The following is a 23855-nucleotide window of genomic DNA, read 5'->3' as shown; positions in this document are numbered from 1 at the left end:
TCAATTAGTGTTAATTGTATTCAGGTGGTGCGTATCAATTGGGAACTCTCTTGTATCCATTTATAAAAGAGCTGATCTCGGGTGTGGGGTGGGTGTAATGTGAATCTCCGTGAATAAAGGCCTGGAAGCAACTGAAGACCAGGCTCTAGTATTCTATCCTTCACCACCTGGCTATCCACTTTATTACAGGCTGGCAGTTGAAAATCACCTCCACAGTATAATTTGGAGCGCAAGAGTAGGAAGTGGCTTTAAGGGTTGGTATGATGATGGGGTCCGTATGCTTGATTCAAGAAGGTGATGTGGAGCTAGCCTGTGAGCCTGAGGGAAACAAAGTGGACAGTGGTGTTGCAGGAGGATAAGAGACAGAGAGACAGCATGAGATCAAGGAAAGAGAGACCAAGGGAGAGGCCTCGACAAACTATACAAGGAAAATGGAATAGAGAGACATGGACCCCATTATCACTGCTTATGAGCAATGCACAACCACGCATACAAATTACGCCTAACATTTCCCCAGTCTTGACAGGTCTGTCTAATGAATATTAATGGATGGAAATGACAGGGCCTGGGCCTGACTCCAAACCACATCAAAACGCCAGGAAGCCACTCCACTTCTATGGAAGTGAGTAGTGATAGGAAAATGTAGCAGTAAAAAGTTGTTGAAGGTATTTCATGATGTAAACAGCATTTCTAGTCATAGGATATTAAATCTAAAAACATTCAGCTCATAACCTGAACTTTCAAATCTCCTAGGGTCCCTAATCATTGCCTATTCCTTATATTACTGTATATTGGCTCATTGTTACCTTTCCATTGCCGCAGCCAGTGCCCTTATTCACATAAGAAGGATCAATGATATCTGTACCCACGTGAAAGTCAACATTCACACATTCAATGCCATCAATAGTCGAAGTGCTTGTATCAACACCAAAAGGCTTCTCTGTCCCTTTTATGCATTGAATTTTACCACATGCAGCATTGCTGAAAGGGGGAACATAAAAAGATAACTTTTCTGGTTTATCTTGATTGATATCTTTTTGCATTTAATTGTTTTATATACAATAACATACCTTAGACTGCATTTCTTGAATGCCCCATTTTGGAATCCACAGTTCCCAAACCTGTCCCCTTGTAGGTTTGCATGTTGAAAACACACATTTGGTGCACGCTGTGAAGCTGTTAATATATCACAGGGACAGTGTTGTTAGTATTTGGAGTAATGCTTTCTGCAATCCAATATATGTGTGGAAAATTGTCAACTTTTAATATTTGTTAGCATCAAAATGAAAACCACAATTCAGACATTGGAAATGTTATACAATGATTCGATGTTTCATATTAACAGTGGCAGGAGGAAGCAGTGGGTGGAAGTCCAACCCCACTGCACTTCTGTTTCCTCAAAAAGACCTGGGATTTTTTTGTTTGCCCTTGGGATTTGGGCAATGCTGGCAAGGTCACATTTACAGCCCTCAGAAGGTTAGTGCTGAGCCTTTTGCATTGGAGGAATTTCAGCCCCAGACCTTAAATTCTAAATACAGTATACATAAAGTATAAATATTTTTCAAATAAGAATCTTTAATAAATTTGAAAAGTCTTTATTCTATTTTGAAGAGAATGTATTTTCTGTGATCTTTAGTAATGATAACTGTTATACTTACTAGAACCAAAGAGTGCCTGACATTGTACATCGTAGGTCTGACACACACCATCATAGCAGTACGTTGTAACATTTGCACATGGATAACCATTTTGGATAAAGACATCAGGTTGGCAGATGTGTGAGGAGCCATTGCAGTACTCTGGGAGGTCACAGACGTTTGCTGCTCCTCGGCATAAAGTCCCTGCAGAATGGAACTACATAGAATAATATCAGATCTGAGAATGAGTCGATGTTTATTAATGTTGACGTTTGTTTGGTATTTTACAAAATACACATTTTTGTTCATGAGCTTTCAGCAAATTAATAGCACTGAATAACTGAAGAAACGTAACAGACTATGTAAGATTTTAAAGTAATAATAAAGCAACAAATTGCCAGAAAACAGGCCTAATTACATTTTCTGTTTTGGCAAGGAAAAGAAACAATTTATCATCTTTTATCACTTAAGCCTAGACTTTCCAATATGGTGCAAGTGAGATGTAGGTAACTGGGTGGTGTGAGCAGAACATCCACCCAACCTGTGGTTCGCCAACCTCATGTATATTTCCAGGCTCAGTGTTATTTGCATAAACAGAGGGAGCTCTGGCATAGAAAATGCCTTTGAGAGCTTACCCATTGTTTTTTGCTACAGAATTTAAAGTCTGCAGCAGCTTAAGGGGCCAGGCATCATGTAAGGCTGCACCCTTCTTTTTGCAAACATACGTCTGCAAGCAGACACCAGGTCATACTATACTTCATTTCACCAATGAAGATGGAGCAGGGCTGCCCAACAAGAATGGTAGGAGCTGGTAATCAGCACGAAAATCAGGAACAACATATCGCATACAAGAAGGCAGCGTGGGTAGAATTTTAATGCTGTTACCAGGTCAGCCTAGGTAAGCAAACCCATTCTTCCATTATTTCAGTGTACTAAGTACCTATGACATATAAAATTACCTACCTCTCACACTGTCTTAAATTACTTTCAATGCTTGCCATGAATGCCAATTAAGTATAGGGTATATGTCGTATCACCAGCCTTCTCCCGGAAGTGTGCCCTCACTCACATCCTTGTATTCATTCAGGGTAAAGTAATCATGGTATCTAATGTAGCTGCATAATGCACGTACATGTTATAACACCTATTGTGGGCTGCATTCTGACATTTGGGCATCACTGTATACCATCATGACAATTGCAATCTCTCATGTTTTCTACTTTGGTTACAGCAAATATAGCCCATAACAAAAAACAGAGAGAACATGTACAGGACTCTAACATTAAGACACTAACCCTACATGAGGAGAAAACCGTGCAAATCCTGGGGAAAGAAGCCATTGATGGGGAAGTAGTAGGAAGACAGATCCCAGCTCAGGGTTCATGCTTACTACTTTCTCCTGTTCTTTCTTTCTCATTTTATTCTTTCACTCACTCACTGGCAACAAACCATATACTGAAGCACTTTGCCATGCAACTCCTTCTAAAAGAAGCTATATGTGAAGGCTTCTTTTAAAGTCCATTGTAATTTCTCTTCCCCTTCCCTGTAGCTATGTGTGATACTGGGCCCAGAGAGAATATACCATCAGTCACACTATTTCTCCCAAGCACCAGGATATATCCACCCTGGGGGATTTAGATAATGAGGAGAGGGAAGTGTGTGGGACACAGAGCAGAAGCAGCTAGTGCTGTCCCAGAGGAGCAGGAAACTCCTGTCACTCTTGGCTAAGGAAGCTGGGGATTTTGACCCGACAGGCCTGCTTCCAAAAAAAGGTTGCTTTCTGAGCATTGTGCGGTCTTTGGGGACTGTGCTGGATGTGATAGCCCAGGTGGAGGCCTCCTTTAGTCAAATGTGTACAGCCTTACCAGAGGGCTGCCCTCCACCATGGAACTAAACCCAGCAAGAGTCAGCACAATCAGGAGAGGACGGGAGAAAGCTGGCAAAAGAATACAAATCAGAAAATATCCAATCGTTTAAAATCAAAAAGGAAGTTTTTTTTTTCTGGAGAGTTGCCGGGTTGTTGCTTATTATTACACTTATTATTCTACAAAGCGACTTGGCTTACACTTTACTTCATTGTTTTTTACTGCATAAACATTTGGGCCTAGATTTTCCTGTGGGTAGCGGCCCAGTTTTAGGTGGTGCTGAAGTACTGTACCATGAAAAATGGGGCAGGGAGGCCTAGCACCAAGTGCCTGCCCCTCATTTTGGTCTCCGAACTTTATTCCCCAGCCCCATTAGTAGGGATGTTGGCTGCCTGTCGCTTTTAAATGATAATGAGCTGGTGAAGCTTCAGACACCAGCCTTCCCCCCTCAGTACTGCTGACCCACAGTGAGACTGGTTCCAGGGAGGCAGCATAAAGCAGGTTGAATGAGAAATCTTCGGAAGAAAGGACAGGACCTTGTTTTGGCTACCTCTACTGCTCCCTCTGCTGTGCCCCCCAACTCTTGGCAGGACTCCAAGAGAGCTAATTCAGAGTCATCAAAATCTCTTGGAAGCAGTTAGGGGGCTTCTGGTACCTGACAAGTTTTGGTGAAGTAGTGAGTGCTCTGCTGCATCACCACAGGATTTTCCTCCCTGGCAGTGGTGGACTCCCTCTGCAGAGCAGAGATATACAGCTGGGAATATGCCCTGCGCGTGTAATGGACTCCAACCCAGGAAAATGGTCCAGAGTCATGGCAAGCTTAGCCCAGTTGGCATAGCACCGCCTTGACCCACCATTACCAATCCTGGAGGAAAATCCAGTCTCTAAAGTCTTTGTTTCATTTATTTTCTGCTAATGAGAAGCAACACAAAGCATAACGATAAGGAAGGTCAGGAGAAACAACCCAGCAAGTGGTGCATTCCTCTCCGAATTAAAACGAGACAAGTCACGTATTGCTTTGATTTCCCAAGAATAATAACATTGTTGACCCATGCTACTGGGAATATATCCTTTTACTGTCTCTACAACAAGAAAAATGAATTTTGAAAGCTTGTGGTGAGAAGCAAAGGGAGTGATGTGACAAGGGAAATCATTCAAAGCCTGATAGGTTAAAGTACCGTTACAATATCATGGGAAATATAAACAGCCGCAAATGCTGGAAATCTGAAAAAAAAACAGAAAATGCTACGAAGACTAGTACTCAAAATGCCTTTCCTCTTTACAAATGTTCATGGACCTGTAATATTGGGAAATATGTTTTATTAAAGGAAGTGTGAATTTAATTGCACCTTTGTGTTTCTTCTGTGAAGTTGTAGATGAATGTATTGTGATGAAAGAGAGTTGTGTCAGTGAGGATAATGTGATGAATGCCTTATCCTCAGTGTCCATCCATCAAAATTTAAAAGCAAATTTTGCTACAGTAACTTTATAAATCTGAGCCTGCTACCTTGACAGCAGATCAACCTTACTTACTCTGCAATTCTCACAGCACTTCCCATATGCACATTGGGACCCTGATGTTAGAGTACAAGTGGCCGCATCACAGCATGGATTAGTACATTTCTAGAGAAAATAAAAGAAAGTGAAAGATAATGACGTAAAATAAACAAATTGATTTACAGAGTTCCCAAAGTTTGAACTAGTTGCAAATCCCATTTGTGCGTTTGAGTTTAACAATGTTTTATTTAATTCTACATTGGAGTCAGTGCATATACCATAAAACTGTAAAATATAATATTACAGCAGTGGGGAAACAAGCAAACACTATCAATCAGATTATGCAATTGTGATTTCATCTATTAAAAATAACAGCAATTAAGGTACAAACAATATGCAGTTCTATATTTAATTGCATGCTCTGTTTGGTGATTGGTTCAGCTATCAGTTTAATCTCTCTTGGATGATTTGGCAAAGTATTTTTTTTTATTCGTTCACGGGATGTGGGCGTCGCTGGCGAGGCCAGCATTTATTGCCCATCCCTAATTGCCCTCGAGAAGGTGGTGGTGAGCCGCCTTCTTGAACCGCTGCAGTCCGTGTGGTGACGGTTCTCCCACAGTGCTGTTAGGAAGGGAGTTCCAGGATTTTGACCCAGCGACAATGAAGGAACGGCGATATATTTCCAAGTCGGGATGGTGTGTGACTTGGAGGGGAACATGCAGGTGGTGTTGTTCCCATGTGCCTGCTGCTCTTGTCCTTCTAGGTGGTAGAGGTCGCGGGTTTGGGAGGTGCTGTCGAAGAAGCCTTGGCGAGTTGCTGCAGTGCATCCTGTGGATGGTACACACTGCAGCCACAGTGCGCCGGTGGTGAAGGGAGTGAATGTTTAGTGTGGTGGATGGGGTGCCAATCAAGCGGGCTGCTTTATCTTGGATGGTGTCGAGCTTCTTGAGTGTTGTTGGAGCTGCACTCATCCAAGCAAGTGGGGAGTATTCCATCACACTCCTGACTTGTGCCTTGTAGATGGTGGAAAGGCTTTGGGGAGTCAGGAGGTGAGTCACTCGCTGCAGAAAACCCAGCCTCTGACCTGCTCTTGTAGCCACAGTATTTATATGGCTGGTCCAGTTAAGTTTCTGGTCAATGGTGACCCCCAGGATGTTGATGGTGGGGGATTCGGTGATGGTAATGCCGTTGAATGTCAGGGGGAGGTGGTTAGACTCTCTCTTGTTGGAGAAGGTCATTGCCTGACACTTGTCTGGCGCGAATGTTACTTGCCACTTATGAGCCCAAGCCTGGATGTTGTCCAGGTCTTGCTGCATGCGGGCTCGGACTGCTTCATTATTTGAGGGGTTGCGAATGGAACTGAACATTGTGCAATCATCAGCGAACATCCCCATTTCTGACCTTATGATGGCGGGAAGGTCATTGATGAAGCAGCTGAAGATGGTTGGGCCTAGGACACTACCCTGAGGAACTCCTGCAGCAATGTCCTGGGGCTGAGATGATTGGCCTCCAACAACCACTACCATCTTCCTTTGTGCTAGGTATGACTCCAGCCACTGGAGAGTTTTCCCCCTGATTCCCATTGACTTCAATTTTACTAGGGCTCCTTGGTGCCACACTCGGTCAAATGCTGCCTTGATGTCAAGGGCAGTCACTCTCACCTCACCTCTGGAATTCAGCTCTTTTGTCCATGTTTGGACCAACGCTGTAATGAGGTCTGGAGCCGAGTGGTCCTGGCGGAACCCAAACTGAGCATCGGTGAGCAGGTTATTGGTGAGTAAGTGCCGCTTGATAGCACTGTCGATGACACCTTCTATCACTTTGCTGATGATTGAGAGTAGACTGATGGGGCGGTAATTGGCCGGATTGGATTTGTCCTGCTTTTTGTGGACAGGACATACCTGGGCAATTTTCCACATTGTCGGGTAGATGCCAGTGTTGTAGCTGTACTGGAACAGCTTGGCTAGAGGCGCAGCTAGTTCTGGAGCACAAGTCTTCAGCACTACAGCTGGGATGTTGTCGGGGCCCATAGCCTTTGCTGTATCCAGTGCACTCAGCCATTTCTTGATATCACGTGGAGTGAATCGAATTGGCCGAAGACTGGCTTCTGTGATGGTGGGGATATCGGGAGGAGACCGAGATGGATTATCCACTCGGCACTTCTGGCTGAAGATGGTTGCAAACGCTTCAGCCTTGTCTTTTGCACTCACGTGCTGGACTCCGCCATCATTGAGGATAGGGATGTTTACAGAGCCTCCTCCTCCCGTTAGTTGTTTAATTGTCCACCACCATTCACGACTGGATGTGGCAGGACTGCAGAGCTTTGATCTGATCCGTTGGTTGTGGAATCGCTTAGCTCTGTCTATAGCATGTTGCTTCCGCTGTTTAGCATGCATGTAGTCCTGAGTTGTAGCTTCACCAGGTTGGCACCTCATTTTTACGTACACCTGGTGCTGCTCCTGGCATGCTCTTCTACACTCCTCATTGAACCAGGGTTGATCCCCTGGCTTGTTGGTAATGGTAGAGTGAGGAATATGCCGGGTCATGAGGTTACAGATTGTGGTGGAATACAATTCTGCTGCTGCTGATGGCCCACAGCGCCTCATGGATGCCCAGTTTTGAGCTGCTAGATCTGTTCTGAATCGATCCCATTTAGCACGGTGGTAGTGCCACACAACACGTTGGATGGTGTCCTCAGTGCGAAGACGGGACTTCATCTCCACGAGGACTGTGCAGTGGTCACTCCTACCAATACTGTCATGGACAGATGCATTTGCGACAGGTAGATTGGTGAGGACGAGGTCAAGTAAGTTTTTCCCTCGTGTTGGTTCACTCACCACCTGCCGCAGGCCCAGTCTAGCAGCTATGTCCTTCAGGACTCGGCCAGCTCGGTCAGTAGTGGTGCCACCGAGCCACTCTTGGTGATGGACATTGAAGTCCCCCACCCAGAGTACATTTTGTGCCCTTGCTACCCTCAGTGCTTCCTCCAAGTGGTGCTCAACATGGAGGAGGACTGATTCATCAGCTGAGGGAGGACTGTAGGTGGTAATCAGCAGGAGGTTTCCTTGCCCATGTTTGACCTGATGCCATGAGATTTCATGGGGTCCAGAGTCAATGTTGAGGACTCCCAGGGCTACTCCCTCCTGACTGTATATCACTGTACCGCCACCTCTGGTGGGTCTGTCCTGCCGGTGGGACAGGACATACCCAGGGATGGTGATGGAAGAGTCTGGGACGTTGGCTGAAAGGTATGATTCTGTGAGTATGGCTATGTCAGGCTGTTGCTTGACTAGTCTGTGGTACAGCTCTCCCAATTTTGGCACAAGTCCCCAGATGTTAGTAAGGAGGACCTTGCAGGGTCGACTGGGCTTGGTGTTTTGCCGTTGTCGTGTCCGGTGCCTAGTGGTCCGATGCCGGGTGGTCCGTCCGGTTTTATTCTTATTATGACTTTTCGTAGCGAGATTTTACAACTGAGTGGCTTGCTAGGCCATTTCAGAGGGCAATTAAGAATCAACCACATTGCTGTGGGTCTGGAGTCACATATAGGCCAGACCGGGTAAGGATGGCAGGTTTCCTTCCCTAAAGGACATTAGTGAACCAGATGGGTTTTTACGACAATCCGGTAGTTTCATGGCCATCATTATCGCTCAATGTTATGATGATTGGCCAATTCAGCTGTCAATCATCATTAGGTTCTGTCCAATATCTCATTGACAACAATAACTTGTATTTATATAGTGCCTTTAACATAGAAAAATGTCCCATGACACTTCACAGAGGCATAAGGAAATGAGAGGGTGATATTAAGGGGGATGACCAAAGAGGTGGGTTTTAAGGATGTACTTAAAGGAAGAAATGCAGATGTGAAAGCAGAAGCATTTCGGGAAGGAATTCCCCAAGCCTTGGTGGCTTAAGCCACAGTTGCCTATAGTGGGGCGAAGGGAGGAGGGAATGCACAAGAGGCTGAAGTCAGAGGAAGGAAGAGTTTGGGGAAGGGGATTTGTTGGGCTGGAGGATGTTGCAGAACTGGGGGGGGAGGGGTTGGGAACGATGCCATGGAGAGATTTAAATACAAGGATAAGAATTTTAAATTTGAGGCATTGGGGACTGGGAGCAAATGTAGGTCATTGAGGAGAGGGTGTTGGGTGCATAAGGGGATATAAGTGGCAGAGTTTTGGATGAGCTGAAGTTTATGAAGGGTCAAGAATGGGAGGACGGCCACGAGAGCATTGGATAAGTCAAAATTAGAAGGGCCCATTTTTTCTCATTTAATTTGAAGTTGCCAAAATAAGAGGTTTCTAAAAGTGAATCAGAAAAAAACATGATGATATTTGATGTTTAACCTGTGATGCACCACAGTCACATTCCTCTCCTTCATCAACAATATTATTGCCACAAGAAGGTAGGGAATACTGATCTTCTGGGTTAGGTTCATTTCGAAGACATATTCCTCCTCCTCTCTCGATCAACGCTACAAAATCATTCTCACTGCAGCTACTGAAGTTCTTGGCACCTCTGTAATAAAGTGACATTTGTAATATACATAAGTAATTCATTCCAACTAATTTTCACCCCATTAATTGCTAAATTAACCTTGACCAAGCAATTACAGTATTGTGAATAACTATAAAAAAAATTTTAAGAGTTAAGCTATAATTATTACTGCCATTTTGTTTGTGTATTAAATGAATACCACTAATCATAAGACCATAAGCGTTCTTAGGAACAGGAAAGGGTCATTAGGCTCTACAAAGCCTGTTCCCTTTTCCATTCCATCTAGTCACCTCTCACCATATGCTGCAATCTCTTTTCTCTCCAGAATCACTATAATTGTATGTTGAACCTATTCATAGTAAATGCTTCATTGGTTTTTCCTAGCAGATAATTTGCCTGGATCAATTTTGTCAATCACTCTATAATCTTGAAAACTTCAATTGGATTAACTCAGTCTTATCTTTTCCCAAGAGAACAATCTCAACTTCCTAATCTTGCCTTATGATTTAGATTTATGTTATATTCCTGACACCCATAATCCTTATTCATTTGAATTTCAATTTTAAACATCATAATGAAACTATGGGAAATAATTCCATTTTTTTTCACATCCACAGAAAAAAATACCAAATAAGCCAGTTTTGTACTTACGTGACTGAACTGAACATGATGCAATGGGTTTCTGGGCAATTACAGGATCGTGTATCATCATGATTCATTCCCATGTTATGTCCTAGTTCATGAGCAAGAATTATTGCAGCCCATGGCACATTACTGCTGTCAAACTAGTTGAAAAAAAGAGATGTATTTGGTTGCAGGATTTGCTTAGAGGGAAAGAATTCTTACCAGTAACTTTTAAATGATCCGAAAAGATTCTTGGGGTTAAATTGGATAACCCCCGAAATGGTTAACCTGTGCCCCTTCTTTGCGCTGCAGGCGGTATGTTAAATTGGTGCTGCCTGTTGTTTTACATGATTGCTGCGGGCAGCCAGTGCCACCTGCGTTGTTCATTGGCTGTACGCATCAGCAGGGGGGCCGATATCATGAGTGGCTTTCACTACTTAAAGGCAGCCTGCACCTCTTAAAGGGGAGGTGCATTTGATTTTTATCGAAGGTGAAGACAACTGAAAAACAAGCCTGTGCCATGCTATTGTATCATTAATGATAAAATTGTACAATTTCAGCTTCTGCTGATTGGCTTATTCACATTTTGTATTGAGTCTACAAAACAAAAGGGTAAAACCTTGGGATAACTGAAAGCCTCATCGAAGCTTCTGCTAAGCTTGGAAAATGGAACAAAGTGCTGAACATGCTGGGCAAAATCTTAACCTCATTCGAAGTTTGTAGTAGGCATTTAGTAAGTGAGGTACAAGGCCTCAGGCTAAGAAAATTATAGCAAAATATTGAGAATGTCCATAGTAATATACATTAGGTATTTGTCTGCTTGATTTTTATTTTAATAAACACTTTAACCAGTATTCATAGACAGTATGGCTTAATTTAAAAAGGAATAAATGTTTGCTTCTATCACAGCAGTGAGTGTAATGTCAGTGTGACGGTGTACTTTTCTTTCCTCGCCTCACACATGCTCTTGTCCCCTTCACACAATAGCTCAATGACAATGCAGACCAGGAAGGTGCCAGGTTTATCCCAGTCTATGTTGAGTTAGTTAACCTCACCTGAGAAGGTAGTGGTAATGCTCCAATTGGCCTTAGTTTTGCTTAATCCCAGTCACAATCATAGTGACCCCTTGCTTGTGTGGACAGTGCGTATAGAGTTGACGGCCTTCACAGTTAAATAGCCCATGGAATCATTGCCCAATTGACTCATGAAGAGCTGCTCGAATGACTCAGTTTCAAAGGGCCTATGAAATTACTCCATAGGTACTCAAAAAATGAACACTTTTGCCTTGAGATTAAGGGTATTTTAATTTAGCAGCTGTTGTAAGACATAATTGGAAAGCATTTTCAACAAGATTACAAGATAGAGTACCTGACTGACTATGTGACATCAGCACCAAAACAGGTGATATTCAGTTGGTGCTGGTTATGAAATATTTAACTACATTTTTCAGGCACAATTTCAAACAAATTATGCCAAGTCATTCATTATTTTGTTCAATATGATCTCTTCTACAATTTTACTTCGCATTTGTAAAATAATTTTAATTTAATTTCACATGTACAATTTTAGGTGAGCTGAACTGAGTAGAATAATATACAACATGCCATGCTTGGTAAAAAAATGGGCTTGCAGTTTCTACACAAAAACTTTCTTGGACCCGCAGAGAATGTAAACGACAAAAAAATGGGCGGAAATCTCGGTACTGTCTCCTCAGAGGTGTAAGAGGTGGAGAGGAGAGATATCCTGTATCTGCAAGGGTGGCAGGAGGCCCTCCAGACATACACTCAGGAGGCAGTGGGAGGAAGTAGCAGCGGAGGTCAATGCTAGGAATATAGTTCCAAGAATATGGGTGCAGCGCAGGGAGAAGTTCAATGATCTGACATGAGTTGTCAAGGTGAGTGAGTTCAATCTTCAAATGTCATATCCTACCAACTGCACTACTAGCCTCATCCACTGCTCAATTCACTACACCCCCATCACCCACATATCAAAAATCTCTATCAATCAGTACTCAACCCTTCAATTCATATGCTTTACCTCACCATCACACACTTAGCACTCTTGCAAGCCTCACACCCACAACTCAAAACTCACACATACTGGCAGCTATTCAACCATGTTGGCCACATATCTTGTGGGACACTCACTGACATGCTTCCCTCTTTCTTGCAGGAGAAGGTGGCACATAACAGGAGGCAGCAACAAACAACTGGAGGAGGACAAACGCGCCTACGTTTTAACTCCCACGGAGCAGACAATGCTGGCCATCATGTGAAGGGGCATCGCTGAGGCCATAGCCATTTTTTTTTTATTCGTTCATGGGATGTGGGCATTGCTGGCGAAGCCAGCATTTATTGCCCATCCCTAATTGCCCTTCAGAAGGTGGTGGTGAGCTGCCTTCTTGAACCGCTGCAGTCCGTGTGGTGACGGTTCTCCCACAGTGCTGTTAGGAAGGGAGTTCCAGGATTTTGACCCAGCGACGATGAAGGAACGGCGATATATTTCCAAGTTGGGATGCTGTGTGACTTGGAGGGGAACATGCAGGTGGTGTTGTTCCCATGTGCCTGCTGCTCTTGTCCTTCTAGGTGGTAGAGGTCGCGGGTTTGGGAGGTGCTGTCGAAGAAGCCTTGGCGAGTTGCTGCAGTGCATCCTGTAGATGGTACACACTGCAGCCACAGTGCGCCGGTGGTGAAGGGAGTGAATGTTTAGTGTGGTGGATGGGGTGCCAATCAAGCGGGCTGCTTTGTCCTGGATGGTGTCGAGCTTCTTGAGTGTTGTTGGAGCTGCACTCATCCAGGCAAGTGGAGAGTATTCCATCACACACCTGACTTGTGCCTTGTAGATGGTGGAAAGGCTTTGGGGAATCAGGAGGTGAGTCACTCGCCACAGAATACCCAGCCTCTGACCTGCTCTTGTAGCCACAGTATTTATATGGCTGGTGCTGGAGGGATTGATGAGGGTCTCTGCATACCTAATGCTCCTTCTCTCTTCCCACTTCTCCCTCAGCCCACAATCTTTTCTGACTCACAAGCTGCAGATGGTGTGAGTATATGCTTCTTACTTTCTCCTTTCCATTCACCACAACCCAACCCTTGACCCTTGTCATTTCAGACACCCAAGAACTGGAACCTTTTCAATCAGAGGATGCAGACGAAGAAGACAGTGATGATGAAGAGAAACCATCACTCGATCTTACAGTTGCAGCCATCAGCTCAGAGACTGATACTGCGCATAGTTTAGAGGCTAGGATAGAGGAGGGATCTGCACATGGTGAGACGCTGGGCACAAGTGCACAGGAGCCGGGGCAGGGGGAAAGGATACCGCAGGTGCCAGCTTGCCGGAGGACAAGGTTGCTCACTAGTTCTGCTGCAGAGGAGGCAGATGAGGACTTCGATGGCCCAGGCTACAGAAGAAAGCTGATTGGCGCACACAACCAAATGCTTGATGCACTGGAAAGCCTACCAGAAAGCCTGCACACAATGTCAAGGAGCATGGAGGAGTCCACTCCAACTTGGCACAGGGCTTTGTGCAGAGCGTGGAGCCCATCCTTTCCCACATGCAACGAGTGGTCACTTCCATCCGCACGCTTGTGGAACCCACCATGATAAAGCGTCTGATTACTGATATCACAGCTTCAATTGCAGCACAAACAACTTCCATCAAAGCTCAGATTGCTGCCACGGAATCTCAGACTGCTGTCTTAGAAGTTCACACTGCTGCCATTGTGGCTCTGGGTTCCACTGTTGAAAAGGGCTTCCAGGGATTCACAGCAATCCAGCAATCTGTTCTCCAACAGATCACCAGCATTGCTGAGGCGCCACCTCGGGAGAGTGGCAGTGGCTCCATGGAAGAGGAACCTGCTGTCCTCTCTCAGTATGACAACATTCCTGCTTCCACCCCAGTCACTCCATGTGCCCTTGCTGTTGCCTGTCAGCCAACCAGCCCAGATTGCTGCAACCCAGACTGAGATGGTGCAGTCTGAAGCGGGGCCTTTCCAGCCCAGAGCTGCTCGAGGTCGTCCTCCACGGCCATCTGCACTCTCCTCAATTGAAGGTCAGCAGCCTTCCACCACCCATGCTCCAACCACTGGGGAAGCACCTCGTAGGAGCACTAGGAAAGGTAAAGGCACATGAAAGACAGACACTAAGGGAATGCACAAGTGTGAATAGTTTCATTTTGTATGCATTATTTAATGAGTGAATTGATAAATTTGGATTTGAATTTGCATTTGGTGGTAGTTCTTATTTCTGAGGTGAACTGAGATAGGAACCAATCTGTGTTGTCAGAAAGAATGATGTGGAGATGCCGGTGATGGACTGGGGTTGACAATTGTAAACAATTTTACAACACCAAGTTATAGTCCAGCAATTTTATTTTAAATTCACAAGCTTTCGGAGGCTACCTCCTTCATTTCCACATCGTTCACCTGAGGAAGGAGGTAGCCTCCGAAAGCTTGTGAATTTAAAATAAAATTGCTGGACTATAACTTGGTGTCAGAAAGAAGATGGTGTGATGGTCAGTGATAGAGGAAATGTAAGGAGTCTGAGACTATTGGTGAATGGGGACGTATAATTGCGGTTACTGGTAACGCTAATGAATAATCTGATCACGTAGAGCCCTGGCAGAAAGGGCCTGCCTATGTTATAGCCTCCCTTCCTCTTCCTCCACTTCCTCTTGCACTTCTACTTCCTCTTCCATTTCCTCCTCCTCCTCCACCACTTCCTCCTCCCTCCCTCCTCCTCCACCACTTCACCCTCCCTCCTCCTCCTCCTCTACTTCCTCCTCCATTTCCTCCTCCTCCTCCACCACTTCCTCCTCCCTCCTCCTCCTCCACTTCACCCTCCCTCCTCCTCCTCCACTTCACCCTCCACTTCCTCTTGCTCTTACTCCTCATCCTCCATTTCCTCTTCCTCCTCATCCTCCTTCCTCTTCTAGCTGCTTGTCTGTCCTGCTCTGCGTGGCCTCTCTTCATTCTCCCAGTCATGTTCAATTCTCAGAGGAAGCCCTACCAGGCCACCCATGTCTGGAAGCAACTTTATTCAGCTCAATATTTCAAACACCACTAATAGTACTGCAAGAACAGCCAGACCACTCCCTGTAGACTACTTACTTAAACTTTAGCCAAGTGTAGGAAACCTCCAAAAATGCGTACAATTGCACCAGCAGCCAGAAGAAATAATCCAGCAACTACCTGTAAGTAGTTCATGATCCCTTTAAATAGTGCTAGTTTAGGGTGGGGTGGGAGTCATTCATGCCAGTTAACGTCATGTTCAGCTGTGCAAGGTTTGCTGGAGTGTGGAGTGGCAAAATAGCAGCGGTGCCTTCAAATCAGCATTGCACACCAATTTGCATCATGATCTAGCTGCTCTGCATGCTGCCATCAGTTGTTAGGTGCGTGCGCATAAACCCCTTTACCAAGACGGTATCCTGCGCACTTCCCATCAGAAGTGTACCTTGGACCCAATTTAACCCCCACGATACTTTAGAATTAACCAGTGTAGATGGTCATTGGAATTAGTGGCTACCCTCTCATCATTTAAAATCAAATATCACTTCTGATGAAAAGAAAATTTACACACAACCACACTGTAGTCATTGCATCAGAATTGGTAGTCTTTCCATTTAAACTGTGGCCTTTCAATTGAGAAACCTATGCGAACGATCAAGGCACATAATGCAAGACATTATCAGTGTGAAAAGACAGGAGACAAGACAAGATAAATCAAAAAGTGGTGATTAGGTGATATTAAACTTGGGTTTTAAAAGTCTGTGTATTATGGGAGGAAAAGAACACTAAAAGAATTAAGTAATCAAAGAAGTGGTAGTCATTGGTTGGGTTTGCAAAAGACAGAAGAAACTGTGGTTTTGCAATTATTCCATGCGCTATTAGTGTATATGAATACTTAATACTTTTGTATGAAATTCCCTTGTCCGCTATTTTAACAAAGTTACTAACCTACTTAAAATAAATAATGTACTTCCAGGCCCATGGTCTTTGAAGAATTGAAAGAGACAAAGTTATTGAAACGGTTATATTTTCTATTATCAATATACCTACATCAACATTCAACGTTCAATTAGTTCAACAGCTGCCCTGAAGTGATAAAGCAGATCACTTACAATGTCAATTCCACCTCCAAGCCTGGGAGAGCAGACTGTGCCAACAAAGGCCATTCCCAAAATTCCACTAAACTGTGCTTTACCTCTGAAATAGAAAAGGAACAATGAAACAAGTGAAGTCACTCTTGACCCACCCAGGTAAACTGGTTTTGTGACATTGGCTCTGTAGGTATCTGATGGCTCAAAATTAAGAATGCTTTTATGTTGGCTCTACGAAATAATAATGAAAATATATATTTGTTGTCTGACTAAGATATCTGAAGATATTGGGGGTGAAATTGGACACGGGTGGGGACACAAATTTGCAGGATCGCATCTGTCGCCTATTACACGCTCCGCACAATATTCGGACCCAATGACCTCAATAGAACTGAATGTTAGGCATGTCGTATAATGGCCGGCAAATGCCATCCCGCCTGTTTTGCAGCCCCGCCCATGTCCGATTTCACCTCCATTCTGTCAATACCGATATTGCCTTTTTATCTTTAGGTTAAACTGTTTGAAAGTAATCTAAACCTGATAAGAACGCATCGTTTTGTATCACAAGTTGCTTAATTATACACCTCAGTTCTGCCCTGATGATGCATATGATCAATATCTGGTTTATGCTGAGTTAGTTGATGTCAAGCTGGGGTGGTGATAGGAACACCAAAACTGGCCTCACGTTTCTCAAGCTAAGGATAAGGAAACCAACCAGGTCGCTGTCCAGTGACCCCTGCTGAAAAGTGGACAATGCTGAGGACAGGATTAAGGTCAAATGTGATGCTGCCCATGTTGAATATCCAGGCAACACTGCTCCCTAGGTTCACATATAAAGAATGGCCATTCTTGGGGTGAAGGAGCTACCAGATCCCAGAGAAAGGTACTTTAGCATTATCCAATGCTGCGAGGGGAGGAAGGGAAAATTATGGGCATAAATTAGTTAAAATTTTGCTGTACGCCCTTCAAAAAAATTTTTAAAAAAATATTTACATTAGAGACAAATCAGCTTGGACTGTCCATGTGAAGACCCCGGCAAAAATGGCAGTGGCTATACCAGGAGTGGGAATGGGAAAGTATGTGGTGAACTTCCATTTTCGCCCACTAGTGCCCTGTTCCTGCTGGGCGGAGGCTGTGAAAATCAGACAGCTCCAAGATTGTAACTAGTCATAGACAACCATAACTCCATGTTAATACATGGGAGCTGATTGCAGGATTTAAAGCTACTATAACCTTTTTTTTATATACTTATTGGACTTATGTTAAAAATAATCCATGGATTCATAGTGGATACATATAGTTTTATAGTTTGCAAACTGTACCACTCTGACATTCTCTGCAGTTTGCTTATGTTTATCAGGATTAAAATGATCAAATGTAAATTAAACATAAGGGGCTCGAATTTAGCAGGCCTGCGGGTTCCCAGCGGGTGGTCCTCCGGGAGCGTCGAAAACGCAAACGGCGAAATTAGTGGGTTGCCCACGCGATCGTAGCAGGCAACCCACTAATAGGATCCAATTACCTGCTCCTCCGGGGTCCACGGCGCTGGCCCGCGCGTCGGTCGGGCTGCGCATGCGCAGTACGATCTGTCAGCTGGAGGCTCTCTAGTTAAAGGGGCAGTCCTCCACTGACAGATGCTGCAACCAATGGGACAAATTGCAGCATGGAGCAGCCCAGGGGGAAGGCTGCTCCCAGTTTAATGATGCCTCACCCCAGGTATCATCAGATGGGGTGAGGAGGAGGGGGAGGACACAGATCTTCCCCCCGGCGGGCGGGAGGAAGCGGCCTGCCTCTGCCACCAAGAAGGCCTGGCTCGAGGTGGCAGAGGGGGTCACCTGCGCCACCAACATATGGCCCACCTGCATACAGTGCAGGAGGCGCTGCAATGACCGCAGTAGGTCAGCCACAGTGAGAACACGAAGTCTTTCCCCTACACTCCGTCTGCCACAACACTGCCCCCACCCCAAATCTCCTTCGGCACCGCCAACACTATTCTGTCACATCACCCTTCATGCCCACTCACACCCCATCCTCATCTTACCTCCACCTACTCACCTCGCCAGTACTCATCCTGCCACTAACACGCAACCCAATCCTCATACAATCTCATGGCTCCATCCCATACTCACCCTCTCGTGCATCTCCCTCACGGCCAGCCTCACTCAACCTGCCACCACCTGTGCTGCAGCCACAGGGCATGCATCACATATGTGCAGTAGGCAGGGTAAGGCAAACGTCTCGTCAGCATGAAGGGGGTGCACAAGGGTGTCTGAGGGTTTGTCATGGGTGTTACCCATATTGAATTTCAGAGCCACAAACAGCACACATTATATTGACACCACCACTGCCATGTCTCCGCGAATCCTGTCCATTGTGTCCAATAATGCCCGCTCCTGGGTATCACTATGAGGACCCACCACTGATGCCACCCATCGTGTTACTGCAGAGTAGGTGCAGGTGTATTTGCAGGGCTCGTCCGCGCAGACGACTGAGAGACATCGGCGGTGTAGCCGGCTGCACCCTGGAAGGATGCGGAGGAGAAGGTGTGGAGGACAGTGGTGACTTTGCCAGCGACAGGTAAGCAGTTGGTGCTGGGGCCAGCCAGGAGCAGCTCGGCATGAAAGAGGCTGCAGATCTCCACGACTACATGTCGAGCGAATCTGCGCCTCCCTGTGCACTGCTGCTCGGAGAGGTCCGGGGAGCTGCGCCTCGGTCTGTGGACCCTGTGGCGAGGGTAGTGCCCTCTGCGACGCGTCTCTCTCTGCGGTAGCCCTCCCTCCTGCTGTGCAGGTGGGCGTGCAACCACACCGTGTTGGGGGGATCCACGTCTCTGCGGCGGATGGCGTGGACTGCGAGGCTGCTGGTGCTGGTCATGCTCTTCGTCCTCCGAGGGTGTCCACACACCACCCAACTGGCAGGTGTTGGTCTGAGGGGTTGTGCAGGGTAGGTGTGTGGGTCCTCGGACTGGGGCTGCGGTTTCGTGTCGGTCTGTCCTCTGGCTTGGCCGGGGGGTGGTGGGGGGCAGGGGTTGCCCTATGTGACGCGGTGGCCTCCTGCGTGGGTGAGGGCTCTCCCCCGTGGAGCTCACCTTGGCACCTGCCACAGGCTGCTGGCTGCAACACGCCTGGTTTGAAGGGTCCTGTTTCCCCCAGTGTGGGAAACTGACTGCCTTGAACCTAAAATCCCACACTTCCTCTTTTGACAGCTGCTTCAGCTCATTAACTGACCACAACGAGCAAGTTAAGTGCTCTCAAGTGGAACCCCGCTGGCTTTAATTGCCTGCGGGATTCCCACCAGCGGGGCTTTCGCGCACAGCCCCGCACGTCAGCGCGGTACCCGGAAGTGGCCGGGATTTCGTCCGAATCCGGTCACGTGACCGGAGATCGGGATTTTCGGGGCCCCCCCGCTGGAAACCCGCAGGTAACCCGACCCTAAAATCGAGCCCAAAAACTCTTTAAAAATGTCTGAAACCACTTGTGCTTATTCTAGACATAGTGGCAGAGGGACTCAATGGATAACTATTAATTTTCAGACCAGGAAAAGGGAGAGAGAGCGAGAGAGAGAAAAAGGAAGAGTAAAATCCGCGAGAGTCCTTTTAAAAAAAATTATTGACAAACCCAGGTGGGGCCCAAGACCCGTAATGCAGAAGATGAGGTAAGTCAAGAAACAGTGATTAAGTGTTGCCAAGCTTTAGTTTTAAAAGCCTATAGATTGTAGAGTGATAGGAAGACCGAAGAGCTCCATAGTTAAGAAGTCCTGGCAAGATAAAAAAATGTAACTTGGTAGATATACTTCTATTACAGCAGGTAGTTATTAAGCAGTACACTTGATAAGTTGCTTCACACTGTTGTTGTATAATGCAACATTGAAGAAGACTTTACAACGTGAATCACACACTTATACATTTACGTGCTTAAAGGGGTATCCACCAAAGTTATGGCAACAGAGTGGGAGAGCCCTGAGGAACTTCCCACACAAATAAACTTACAGAATCAGATGTCCACTGTCATGTCTCTTCTCAGGAAGCAGGACTCGTTCACGCCATCTTACAAAATTACCCAAAACCTCTCCAGCACTTCCAGTAATAGCAATCTGATTTTTATCTTTCCAGATCACAAGACCAGTCAGTATGACACCAATATTCAGAGAGCTGAACATCTGAAAGGTGATGAAAATAATAAAAAGTGTTGAAAGGAGAGGGAAAGTGCCGGGGGAATACTTCTAGTATCAAGTGCTTTCTCTACCTGTATAATTAACATACAAAATCTATAGGGTCGATTTTAACCCTGCTCGCCCGGTGGGAATGGTGTGGGCAGGGGGTTAAAATGGAGGCAGGGCAGAAATGGCTGTATTCCCCCAGCATTCTCGCACCCCCAACATTTTAGCTCCTGGGTTTTTGGGAGTTTGGAATCCGCCCATCGCAGGCAAGCAGGGGGTGTAATAAATATTGAAATGTCAGGGTCCAATGATGTCGTTTGGATTCAGTCACCAATTTAACTCAGAGATGTCTCCAAGCTACCAGCAAAAGCCAGAAGAGTCGCAGGTAAGTAAGTATTACTTTTCTGAAAGCTGATTTTCCAATGTCCTAGGTAAACCATAAGAGTTGGTATCAGCTGTTGCTTTTCTGCCAGTACTAAATTTTCCTAGATCAAGGACCTGCAGATTGGCATTCAGTCAATCTAAATTATCCACTTCCAGTAAGTCAATGGAGATGCTCTGGAACACACTCAGGTGGGACCTGTCTTAACGTACCTAGTGTTTTCGATGAGGTACAGATTGGACAAAGGGATGTGATGCACACCACCAATTAAACAATAATCACTGTGATCATTAACCATATACCTCCAACCATAATAATGTCCAACTTGCTTCCCCTAACCTACGCTACACCCAACCTACTACCTCTAAACCACACCATATCTGATCTGCCATCTATAATCCCCATCACACATGATCTGTTATCTCTAAACTATACCACACCAGATCTGTTACCTCTAGTCCATGCCTCTAACTGCACCCGCCTCTAATCCATACCTCATCTAAACTTGTTTCTCACAAGGATTACTAATGTTCTATGAACGTTCAAAGACAGGAATGTTACATCCGGATTAAATAACTGAATATTGAAATTCATACATACTCCATTAACAATATGAACCAGTTCAACCATTTGCTCCTGAATCACAGTTTCATTCCTGTTGTGCAAATTGTACTGGAAAACACAAAATATGAATGAATGTAAGCTTCCTTAGTGATACTGATATCCTTTTGAAGCTAATTTTGAACTAATTTAAATAAATTTATACTCACTTTGTCATTGTCAACAACCAAAACCAACTCCACATAACTGGTTCTTGGTAAAACAGCTCGCTTTTTCTAATGGTTAAACATGAAGGTAGAATTAGATCACTTTTTACTGGAAATATCTGAATATACCTAATTCTTAGCTATGTCACTTGTATACTAGATGCAAGATTTTCTTACATGTAGCATTTGGTTTACAAAATAAGTATCTTATTTTATGACTACAATATCAAAATATATATAAATACATTTTGACCAGGTTGCTAACATTTTTTTAAGGGGAAACAATTTATGCCACAGTAATATAACAGGATACCAGTTTTTCCCAAGATTCCATATAAAATTGTTTCCGGTACATTACCTGAAATTGATCTGATTGTGCATTTTATCACCTAAGACATTATTTGCTAAAACACAGCCCAACAAATGTACTGCTTTGAAACAGGTAGATGTGATATCCTAATACAATCAGAAAAAAAGTCAAAAAATATGTATACATATTTCTATATGGATAGACTGGAGAAGCTGGGGTTGTTCTCCTTGGGACAGAGACGGTTGCAAGGAGATTTGATAGAGGTATTCAAAATGATGAAGGGTCTAGACAGAGTAGATAGAGAGAAACTGTTCCCATTGGCAGAAGGGTCGAAAATCAGAGGACATAGATTTAAGGTGATTGGCAAAAGAACCAACGGTGACATGAGGAAAAACTCTTTTACACAGTGAGTGCACTGCCCAAGGGGGTGGTGGAGGCAGATTCAATCATGGCCTTCAAAAGGGAACTGGATAAGTACTTGAAAGGAAAAAAATTGCAGGGCTACGGGGATAGGGCGGGGGAGTGGGGCGAGCTGGATTGCTCTTGCATCGAGCTGGCATGGACTCGATGGGCCGAATGGCCACCTTCTGTGCTGTAACCTTTCTATGATTCTATGAAGTAAAATGATTGACTAGAACTGCCTAGCAAGACTGTCCTCCCTCCCCATGTTCTCTGGGATTGGGGGAGGGGAACTGTATTACACAAAAATTGACAGCGACACAGTTTGAAAATACTATTAAAATTGAATTAAGTTGGAGGGGTCAGGCTCCCAATGTTTCCCTGCTCACCCTTTCCCAGTCAGCATGTGTGACTATAGAATGTAATACAAAGAACCTTTCTGAGATTGAAAAATAGTGTATCTTTTTATAGATTTCTGTTGAGAATGGGAGATGTCTCCAGCAGTACTCAGCTTAAGAGCCAATTTGACAACAGAACGCTAGAACAAACTTTTATGTGTATATGTATAATAAATCCAAACAAACAAGACATATATACATTCTAAACAGCATTTACTTTGTAGCTTTGCCTGAATGGCAAGACTGTGAATGAAGAACTCTTAAAGAGAGGTTTACCGTCAGAACCGAATTAAGAAACATCTGCAGCTGACCTTGCCGTTTGGGGTGAAAATCCCGACAGGTCAGCTCCTGGCAGCTCCAGGGTGGGTAACTGACTGTGGAGATTTTAACTGCCCGCTTGCTCGGTTTCCAAGAAGCTGTTGATGCTAGGTCAATTTAAAATTTTGAAACTGTGATTGATAGATTTTTGTTAGGCAAGGGTATTAAGGGTCACAGAACCAAGGCAGGTAGATGGAGTTAAGATACAGATCAGCCATGATCTAATTGAAAGGCGGAACAGGCTCAAGGGGCTGAATAGCCTACTCCTGTTACTATATTTCCACCGGGCAGATAAGGTTAAAATCACCCCATAGTTTAAACAGGGGCATTAACAATCAGACTGGCTGTTTAACCAATGTGCACGATGAGTTCCTGTTTTTGTTAGTTAAGAGGCATGTGCAGTATTCTGATTAACTGGCAATGACGGTATGATCTGTACCCTTCAGAAATGTCCATCCAGTTTCTGACACCGGCAGCTTTACCCTACTGGACATGGATAAAAACTAATTGTAATATACTTAGGAACCTGTCATATTTTTTGTCTCCAAAAGTTACTAATTTGTCAGTTTTTAAATAATTAATCAATGAAATAGAGCTGCAATTACCCTCAGGTGCTGCACCAAACTCCCATAGCTTGAGTGATGATGGTCATCATTCGTTGGTCCACCGTGGTGAGGTACACCACACACAAAAGGTGCAGTCTGCATGTCTTCCAGTCGATAGATCAGGTGTTCAAATGTAAATGAGCTTTCTAATGGCTCAATTCCAAAACTTTTTTCACCAATAAAAATAATTCCCCTGCAATAATTACACAAGAGGGATGAGGAGTACATGTTGTCTAGTGACTGCAATGAAGAAATTAAAGGACCAATTCCATGATCCCATGCTTCCAGCAGGGAGCCAGACT

At 44.7% G+C, this 23855-nt stretch overlaps 1 protein-coding gene across 1 annotated transcript in view; it reads right to left on the bottom strand.

Moving 5' to 3' along the window:
- adam9b (ADAM metallopeptidase domain 9b) overlaps window positions 1-23855 on the bottom strand; it is a 54088-nt gene that overhangs the window by 11603 nt on the left and 18630 nt on the right. Inside the window, exons 6-16 of the mRNA XM_068002303.1 lie at window positions 23554-23746; window positions 21527-21592; window positions 21357-21428; window positions 20205-20374; window positions 16238-16322; window positions 10145-10278; window positions 9343-9514; window positions 5036-5125; window positions 1659-1854; window positions 1071-1176; window positions 807-981 (exon numbers count right to left, since the gene is read on the bottom strand). Coding sequence (XP_067858404.1) covers window positions 807-981; window positions 1071-1176; window positions 1659-1854; window positions 5036-5125; window positions 9343-9514; window positions 10145-10278; window positions 16238-16322; window positions 20205-20374; window positions 21357-21428; window positions 21527-21592; window positions 23554-23746 — 1459 coding nt within the window. The remainder of the gene's footprint in view (window positions 1-806; window positions 982-1070; window positions 1177-1658; window positions 1855-5035; window positions 5126-9342; window positions 9515-10144; window positions 10279-16237; window positions 16323-20204; window positions 20375-21356; window positions 21429-21526; window positions 21593-23553; window positions 23747-23855) is intronic.

The sequence above is a fragment of the Heptranchias perlo genome, chromosome 21 (genome assembly GCF_035084215.1).
Source record: "Heptranchias perlo isolate sHepPer1 chromosome 21, sHepPer1.hap1, whole genome shotgun sequence".
NCBI lineage: Eukaryota > Metazoa > Chordata > Chondrichthyes > Hexanchiformes > Hexanchidae > Heptranchias > Heptranchias perlo.
This window is presented reverse-complemented; position numbering and strand designations above follow the sequence as displayed.